The following is a 9,971-nucleotide window of genomic DNA, read 5'->3' as shown; positions in this document are numbered from 1 at the left end:
ATGCCTCCACTGTTCTACATACCAGGGCTGCCTTAGAAGGTAAGCAGCTGAGCTTCAAATTGCTGTATTTTGAATGCTGTGCGCAAGTGTGTTAGGTGCGCACACACACAAAGTCTGCATGCGTGCGCAAAGTGCACTATGTGAGTCCCAGCACATGACTCATGATTTTCAATGGTTCAGTTTTTTGTTTCATTTCCTATTTTATCCCATGTCTACAATGCCATAAAAGCAATAAGGGAAGATTTGCAGTGTTTTATGACACAGAATTTTACCTCAATAGAAAGGCAGGCCTTGTACAGAGAATAGAATAGAATAGAATAGAATAGAATAGAATAGAATAGAATAGAATAGAATAGAATAGAATAGAATAGAATAGAATAGAATAGAATAGAATAGAATAGAATAGAATAGAATAGAATAGAATAGAATAGAATAACAGAGTTGGAAGGGACCTTGGAGGTCTTCTAGTCCAATCCCCCTGCTTAGGCCCATGGTTCAATTTGGAATTCAATTCGGGGTCTCTTATTTTTCTTTACAGTGGCTGGAGCAGACAATCTTTTAACTTCAGCAATTTAACACAGACACAGAAATATGAGGTTTATTGACTTAATAGAACTTAAATGGCTTAGGGTAAACAATAAAGGTGTTAATATTCTACATGAAATAGAGGAACTTAAAAGGAGGATTCAGGATCAGCCTTTTCACAGCGATTGTTTAATGTTTTTTCAAGTTCTCACAGAGTTGAGACAAAACAAACCTAAGATTTCCTGGAACCTGAAAATAATATTTACATATAGGGCAGAAAAAGTTGGTTTGACTTAGGTTCCAGTCTGCATGACTGTCAGATTAAAGAAAAAGATGTAATATAAAAACTGAGATGAGGGGACATACCAATGCTCCAAAATAAATAAATAATTGGTCTTCAAATATTTTTGAGTACCAATTTTGACTATTGGTAATTTATGTGGGAACTACAATGGTGCTTTGAGATTTGTGAACCTTTGGGATTTTCAGTATTTTTGCATAAATATAGCATAAAACATCATCTGTTCCCCATAGAAACCCTCCATAGAAACAGTGCAGTTCCAGGCATATTTTCCTGGCATCTTATTAACTCCAACTATGTCTTCAAAGGATTTTAGCCTTGAATGTGTTTTGTGGGTTTATAAAAAGAAACAAAAGAGTTGAGGGAATTAACTTTTAATTCCAGAATGTGTCAAACTGCATGATTCAAAATACTTAAGAACTCAGAATAAGCAATTGAAAACAATGAAAGAAAGTGTCATGAGAGCCCGTGGTCTTGCAACAGTTCTAAATTAGGCATTTTAAAGTATTACTCAATCTATGAAAAAGGGAATAAATACATCAGTATGCACGAGAAAGCATTTAGCAAGAAGGTCTGCAATTGACCTAATCCAGTTATTCCTGCTGGGAATTCAAACTTTTCATAAATACCTACAGGTAGTCCTTGATTTAACAAGTATTGTAATTGAGCTAAAAATTGTTGTGGTTTGTTAAGCTGTGGTTTATGGCTTCCTATTCCATGAACCTATCTCTATCTATCTGTATCTCTCTATATACACGTAGTCCTCAATTTACGAATCACAATTGAGCTCAAAATTTATGTCGAGAAATTTGTTGACTTTTCCCCCATTTTATGACTTTTCTTGCCACATTTGTTAAGTGAAACACTTAAATTAGTAACATAGTGGTTAAGGTTAATCTAGTTTCCCCATTGACTTTGCTTGCCAGAAGATTGCAAAAGGGGATCACATTACCCAGGGACACTGCCATCGTCATAAATGTGAATCAATTGTCAAGCATCTTACTAATGTAAATCACGTGACCATTGGGATGCTGCAATAATCATAAGTGTGAAAAATGGTCACGTCACTTTTTTTAGTGCCGTTGTAACTTTGGTCACTAAATGAACTGTTGCAAGTCGAGGACTACGTGTGTGTGTGTGTGCACACACAGCCAATCAGCTCTGTAATTTAACTATGCTTAATTGAATAAACTGGAGGGAGGGGGAAATTAATGTGTAGGAACTCCTACATTAACATGTAGCTTTTTTTCAAGAGGCAACTGGACTTTCTGGTTTGTTTTTGAAGACCTTTCGCTTCTCACCCAAGAAGCTTCTTCAGCTCTGAAAAAGCACCTTTGGGACAACCATGACCTGGATGACTTGAGAATCTCCACAGACATCCTACATTAACACTTGGCACAGCCTTCTTTGTACAGACCCAAGAGGAAAGCATGGATTTTGGGTATTTTCTGCCACTCCTTGCAAAAAGCCGCCTGATGATATCACAAGGCTGAATCACAAGGCTGAAGCCTGAATCAAAGATACTATCCCTGCCATCTTTTGCACCACAGCCACATATGCAAAAAAAAAAAAAAATACTTGCCTCAATGCAAGAAGAAGAAAAAAAGTCATTTGCCTCAATGCAAAACCAAAAGAAAAAAAAAAAACCCTCTGCCAAGCTGGGCGTATGGTGCCAAGGCAACCTCGGGGTGTGAAAGGTGTGTCGACCCAGACTTGATGCTCCCTTTTCCTGGCAACCCGTCTCGGGGTAAACAGACGGAGGAGGAGGAGGAATAGAAATAGAATGGAATAAAAAAGTTGGAAGGGACCTTGGAGGTCTTCTAGTCCAACCCCCTGCCCAGGCAGGAAACCCTACACCACTTCAGACAAATGGTTATTTAATCTCTTCTTAAAAACTTCCAGTGTTGGAACATTCACAACTTCTGGAGGCAAGTTGTTCCACTGATTAATTGTTCTGTCAGGAAATTTCTCCTTAGTTGTAGGTTGCTTCTCGCCTTGATTAGTTTGCTTCTTGTCCTGCCCCTCAGGTGCTTTGGAAAACAGCTTGACTCCCTCTTCTTTGGGGCAGCCCCTGAGATACTGGAACACTGCTATCATGTCTCCCCTAGTTCCTAAGAGGAAGGCGGGCTATCCTCTTGGCCTGTTCCTTCTAAGCCGAGAAAAGAGGCCTGCTTCCGTGCCGGGCGGGTCACGGGCTGCGCTTTCTCCCCCACTGGGTCCCGCCTCTCCTCCGGGGAAAGCAGGCCCGGCGGCGTGAGAAACGAGGGGGCTGGGAGGAAGCCATGAAGCGTCCCGGCCGTCCCGCTCCTAGCCGCCGCTGCCGTCGAGGAGGCGAGGACAAACCCCGCTTTCCTCGCTCCCTCCAGGTCGGAGAAGGAGGCGCGCTGACCGGCTTCCCGCAAGAAGGGACGGGAGTAGTCCGTCCCGGGGCGGGGAAGGGGCGTTTGCAAGGCCTGAGGGGAGCCTGAGAGGTGGGGTCTGAGAGGAAGGTGGGGGGGGAATCCCGGCGAAGTTTCCTACTTTGCGCTTCTTTAGCGGACAACGGAGCTTTGCTCCTCCCGGCAACCCGCGGTAGGCGAGGCGAAGTTCTGCAACCGCTCCGGAGGAACCAAAGCGGGCGGCCCACGGCCTGAGGAACCTCCTCCCGAGGCCCTTTTCCCTGCCGTCCAACGGGGACCATGGCTAGGACCGGCTGCGGTCCTGGCTGCAGCCTTCCCCAGCCGCCTCCGTTTCGCTTTCTGGACCTGGCCTTTGCCCTGGCGGGCACTCTGGCCTTCCTGCTGGACTTGGGGGCCGATGTCTGGGTGGCTGCCAGCTACCTCCGAGCCGGCCACTTGCAATGGGGCGGGCTGGTGCTGGGGCTGCTGCTCCTCTCCTCCTTGACGACCCAGTTCTTTAGTTGGGCTTGGTTCCGAAGTGACTCCGGTAAAGAAGGCCTCTCCCAGCCATCCGCCCGGACCTCGAAGCTGCTCCATGTCCTACAGCTCGGCTACCTGTACAGGTAAGAAGAGCAAGGAGGGGATGCTTCCGTTCATTGACTGGGGCAATTGCACCCAGCACAGGCTCTTTCCCTTGAATACTTGACACAACCTATCTAAACAAACACTCCTTGCCAACCTGACTGAACTCCGGCACCTTTTATCCACATGCCAGAGTCCGCATCACAGCACCAGGCTCTTCCAACTAACTTGGTTGGCTGTGTTTTAAAAAGGATGGACGCGGGCTTGAGTCATAAGTCGCAAGGATAGCGGGGGGGGGGGTGTAGCTGCCAAGAACTTGGCCAAAGTAAAAGCAAAACGCGAATTAACCCAGTGGGTTAAGTTACAGTTGGCTGCACGAACAATAATGCTTAGAAGCCCTTGAGGCTGCATTATGTGTGAATGTAATGATCCGGTTAATTACACTTATCTTGCATATTTCCTGGAATGAGAAGGAAAGTGAAGTCTGTTAGAATTTAGAATGACAGAGTTGGAAGGGATCTTGGAGGTCTTCTAATCCAACCCTACACCACTTCAGACAAATGGTTATTTAATCTCTTCTTAAAAACGTCCAGTGTTGGAGCATTTACAGCTTCTGGAAGCAAGTTGTTCCACTAATTAATTGTTCTGTTAGGAAATTTCTCCTTAGTTTTAAGTTGCTTCTCTCCTTGATTAGCTTCCACCCATTGCTTCTTGTCCTGCCCTCGGGTGCTTTGGAGAATAGCTTGACTTCCTCTTCTTTGGGGCAGCCCCTGAGATATTGGAAGCCTGCTACCATGTCTCCCCTAGTCCTTCTTTTCATCAGACCAGACATACCCAGTTCCTGCAACCATTCTTCATATGTTTTAGCCTCCAGTTCCCTAATCATCTTTGTTGCTCTTTCCTGCACGCTTTCTAGAGTCTCAGCATCTTTTTTACACCGTAGCAACCAAAACTGTTAGGAGGTACTGCTTTTAGGGATAGTTTAGGATCTTACAATAAAAAGTTTTGTCGTATACTCCTCCAACATCATAGAGAAAGTACTGGTTGCTGGATGTTTTTGGGCCTGAAATTTGATCACGTGACTATGGAGATAGTGCGGTGGTCATAAATGTGGGGACTGGTCATAAGTCACTTTTTTTTCAGTGCCATTGTAATTTCAGTCACTCAACAAATGGTTGTTAAGTCAAGGACTAACTGTAAATAAGTCTCCCAGGGCTGCCATTTGAGAAATGTTCCGACAGCATTGTTTCATAATTTTAAATCTTGCCTTCTGTGTTGCCTTGTGCAGGTGTCTCTGTGTCCTGAAGGTAGGTTTCCAGGCGTGTAAGATGGAAGATGCAACAGCGACTCATCAGGCCTTTGCCATTTTCCTGTCACACGATGTCAGTCTCTTGCGCCTCTTCGAGACCTTTCTGGAAAGCGCACCTCAGCTCATCCTGGTGATCTACATCATCCTACACACTAACCAAGCTGAGATATTTCAAGGTGAGCGCCAGTTGGGAGGGGCCGGTTTTGGAGGAATGTGAGCTGCTGCCAGCATAAATTCCTGCTATTTGCAGTATCCATTTTATTTGTCAGCCACTCAGTCATGTAAATGAGAAGGGCGATGGAGAAATTTGGTAAATAAATAAATAAAATCCAGCAGTGGATGTCAGCATTTTAATAGCCAGATCTTCAGCCTCTTGAGAATTCAGGGTTTGTAGAGATACAAAAACAATGTGAAAAAATTAACCTTGTTAATTTGTTCGGTGAATTGGAAAAGGATGTTCAAAATCAAATCAAAATCCATCTATCCATCTACGCACAAAGTAACAATTCAATGGAGATCTTAATATTAATTTAAGATTGAATCTTCAAACTGTCATCAAGAAATCAGTCCTGAGTCAAGGACTACATGTAGGTTCCTCCTTGATTTTACTGCCAATGTCAATTTACTGTCAATGTAGAGCAGGGTTACAAACTTGCATCCCGCAGGCTGGGTGTGTCATGTACTGGCCACGCCCATGCCTGGTTTAGCGAAGGGGGAAAAGTCACGATACGACACCCCTGGTCATGGAGGATTGCATAACAGTGCAAAGAAATAGTACATTCAATAGAAATTACAATAATTTAAATAACTGAACGATTCCTGAATTACAAGGGATAGATTTTATAATCTATTTATTTTATTTATTTATTTATTTTGTCAAGCATGTATAAGATAACATAAGTATAAACATGATTATGAATACAGGAAATGGATACGAATAAATGGGGACAGTAGGACAGGGACGGTAGGCACACTGGTGCGCTTATGCACGCCCCTTACAGACCTCTTAGGAATGGGGTGAGATCAACAGTTGACAGTCTAAGGTTAAAGTTATGGGGGTTTGGGGATGAAACCACAGAGTCAGGTAGTGCATTCCAGGCATTCACTCTGTTGTTGAAGTCGTATTTTTGGCAATCCAGTTTGGAGTGGTTTACCTTAAGTTTGTATCTATTGTGTGCTCGTGTGTTATTGCGGTTGAAGCTGAAGTAGTCATTGAAAAATAGGATGTTGTAGCAGATAATTTTGTGTACCTTTTCGACATTTGCAATGAGGGAGGTTCTTCCTCAACCTGATCTCTGTTTCCACTGCCTTCTCCCTTGTTTTCTTTGCAGTACTTGGGATTTGCACATCTTTTCTGTGTATCACCTGGGCCCTCTTGGATTATCACCAGACCCTGCGCAGCTTCCTGCAGGACAAACACAAGTTGGCCTTCCTGTCTTCGGTTTTCTACTTCCTGTGGAACTTCCTGTTGATGTGTCCTCGCATTCTCTCGTTGGCGCTCTTTGCAGTAGTCTTCTCAGGCTTCATTTTCCTCCACTTCCTAGTCATCTGGTTGGCCATGCTTCTCTGGGTCTCCTTGCAAGGGACAGACTTGATGGAACATACCATCTTTGAGTGGTTTTATCGAGCTACGGTAGCCGTTATCCTCTATTTCTGCTGGTTCAATGTGGCCGAGGGGAAAACGCGCCACCGCTCAGCTATTTACCACATTTTCCTAATTCTGGATAGCGTCATCCTGAGTGTCTCTTGGTGGTGGTACAGAATTCCCTCGAGCTGGGATTCCCAAGTGTGCACTGCACTCCTAGCTGCCCTGGTCTGTTATGCCCTTGGCATTTTCTTGAAATGCGTCTACTACAAGTGTTTTCATCCCGCTATGAAAACTGCACTCATTACGGATTACGATGAAGTAGACAGCAATGAGCCTGGGAATGGAGATGCGGTTGTGTTCCGGCAAATGGTTATAGAAACCCCCGTCATCAACCATCGGACTTATAGACTCTCTCAGAACTTCTTTGCTGGCTCTTTGGCCAAGGAGACTCGGTACCAACAGAATGGGACTGTCGGTGATATGTATCTATGAGCCATGTTGTCTACGGCAGCCAAGACAAAACTATAGTAGAATATAGATTCAGAAAACATTTGTACCAGTTTGCCTGCTGAATCCATGTCTATGTTTCTTCCAGGATTAGCCATATAAACTAAACCAAATAAGCTCAGAGGGAAATGTTGTTATTAGTTAAGGATGAGATTGTACAGCTGTCCTCTTGAAGAGAATCTTTCGCAGGGGGTGGAAGATATGAAGCAACACCAGCAGATATGGCCAAATAGGGCCTAAGTTGAAGAATGCTGGGAAATGTAGTTAGCAAATTCAGATGTTCATAGGTACATCGTTGTTTTTGATGTCTCTAATTCTGGATTCTATGACTTGCACCTTATTGTAGATTGCAATACTTCTCACTTCTAGTGCACTTTTCAAACTTTATACCTTTAAATTCAGGTCTTTAGTTCACTGTACTTGACTGCCCACCTGCCTGCATTCTGATGTTACATGAGAAAAAATTAGTTGAAATGACCTTTGGTCACATCACATGCTTCCACTTTTCTTTGATGTGACCATCAGAAAGGTCCCAAACTGTCGCTTGTACTTTTAACTAGTTCTTGCCATAGTATCTGAACTATGACATCAAGGTTTCTATGGATGTATAGTTTATCTGGAAAAACACATAATCCTTAAACCATAAGCTATAAACCAGAGGTCTTCAAACTTGGCAGCATTAAGACTTGTGGACTTCAATTCCCAGAATTCTCCAGCCAGCATAGCATAGCATAGCTGGCTGGAGAATTCTGGGAGTTGAAATCCACAAGTCTTAATACTGCTAAGTTTGAAGACCTCTGCTATAAACTGACTTTGAAAATGCACTATAGTTTAGAATTTGGCGTAGTGCTATAGTTAATGATGCTGAGACTTTTCCGATCTCATTGAGATGAAGTTCGTAAACCTGGTAGTTTACTGTAATTTTCTATGGCTTGATATGGGGACTGATGGAAATAGAATTCCAAAATACCTGGAAGACTAATTAGATTTTGCTTTAATGCAACATCTGGATTAGCTAGAGTAGCTTCAGCCCTTCCCCTCTATTTTGGCCACCTGTGCCCAAATAGTTTATATTTCAAGAGTTTTGAGAGGAGTTTGTATTTCAAGAGTTTTGAGAAGACAGTCCTTATTCCAATTTCCAAGTTATCTTGAAGGGAAGCTTAGAAAACATGCCTAACACCTCTTTCTGGACTTGGCTCTATACCTATGCCTTATGTGGCTAATTTTAAAAAGTCAGTGTTACTTTAGATTTTCACAATGATTCAGATTGACTGGAATCAGCAAAAATATGTATGGCAGAGATGTGCATATTCAACTTATTTAAGCCTCCAATACAGAAGATTGCAAGTTGGAGTGGAGGAAATAGCAAAGCTCTAGGAAAGGATTTAGTATACATTGGCATTTTAAAAAATTCAAGTCCTCTCCTGCTTTTCAATTCAGAAAGTGGATACACTAGTCTTTAACCTCTCTTCCTCCTTTCACTAAACTGTCGCCCAGTTTATTATTATTTTTTACATATAGTCATGCCAGATTCAGTGCAACAGTTAATTTATTGCCACTTCTGAAATATTTAGACTGAATAAAGTATTTCAGTTCCTGTTCATCTGTGCTATAGTTTTGGGTCTTTTTTTACATATAGTAATGCCAAATTTAGTGGGAATTCAGTGTAACTGTTAATTTATTGCCACTTATGAAATATTTAGTATTTCAGTTCCTGTTCATCTGTGCTATAGAACTGGTAAATTTTGCTCCAATGTTAACAGGCCAAATTGTTTCACAAGTAGCTCTCCAAAGGGGTCAACTAAAGGATTTACTAGGATGTCCCCAACCATAAGGTGCCTGAGATAACTGCCTTAACTCTGCTCAGTGTGTCTTCTCAGTACCGAGATGTCAGTTAAAATGCAAAGCCAAAGCAAATGGCTACAGGTAACTGAGGTTCCTGATAGAATTTAATCTTGTGCAAAATCCAGTCATTTCTTTGCGGGCTAATGCATGAGGCCACCAAAAAGTCTGAAAAGCAAGATATATTTTTACCTGTTCCTGTACTTCAATCGTATGAGATTTCATAATTTAAGTAGATATATTCTGAGTGAAGCTTAGTCTAGAAGCATGGGGGATCAATATTGAATTCCCAGATCCTGCATAATTGGCCACCTTGGCGGGAAGTACTGTGAGACACATTTGAAAGGCCGTAGGTCACTCATTGCTGCTGTTACCAAAGCCTTAAGATCATTTTTTAAACAAATGTGATCAAATTGGACATGTTTGTTGGGAACAAGGAAGCATTATCTAGAGCCTTGTTTCAGAATCCGAATCCAATTCTTGTGTGGTATTCAGCTAAAAAGAAAATCACACCCATCTAGCTTTTGTTACCTATACTTATGGCAAACAACATATTTGGAGGCAAAAAAGTAAAAGAAAATAAAAGCAGGCAGAATACCTTTTCACAGGGTACGCTTGATTTCACTAAATTCACACATGGCAACTCTCTCTTAGTAATCTTGGCCTGATGAGGTAACTTTTGCTGGGGAAAATAAGGGCAGAGCCAAGTATCAAAGCCCAAGATCCCACTGACACCACTTAAGAAAAGTAAGAGATTTAGATTTATCTTCTGTCTTACAGAGAACACCTTGAATAAGCCCTGTGGGTCAGGTAGGGCAAAAGACACATGGAGCTCATAGAGCTTGATGATTTTCAGGAGATCAACAAGAATTTCTGATCTTCACTTATTTGAGAGAAATCACAAACCTCCAGCTATCCAAACTTGAGAGCAATTCTGAG

The 9,971-nt window shown here is 42.4% G+C and overlaps 1 protein-coding gene across 1 annotated transcript; it reads left to right on the top strand.

The window, feature by feature from the left end:
- The first annotated feature begins 3,504 nt into the window (after positions 1–3,504).
- XKR8 (XK related 8) lies at positions 3,505–7,905 on the top strand. Its single transcript, XM_070949774.1, has 3 exons — positions 3,505–3,827; positions 5,075–5,271; positions 6,427–7,905. The coding sequence occupies exons 1-3, from the start codon at positions 3,505–3,507 to the stop codon at positions 7,173–7,175; spliced, it is 1,269 nt and encodes a 422-aa protein (XP_070805875.1). The 3' UTR covers positions 7,176–7,905.
- Positions 7,906–9,971: the final 2,066 nt, after the last annotated feature.

The sequence above is a fragment of the Pituophis catenifer genome, unplaced genomic scaffold (genome assembly GCF_029215685.1).
Source record: "Pituophis catenifer annectens isolate HBS135680 unplaced genomic scaffold, rPitCat1.0.hap2 SCAF_9, whole genome shotgun sequence".
Lineage (NCBI taxonomy): Eukaryota > Metazoa > Chordata > Lepidosauria > Squamata > Colubridae > Pituophis > Pituophis catenifer.
Note: the sequence above shows the minus strand (reverse complement) of the source record. Positions and strands in the feature narration are given on the sequence as shown.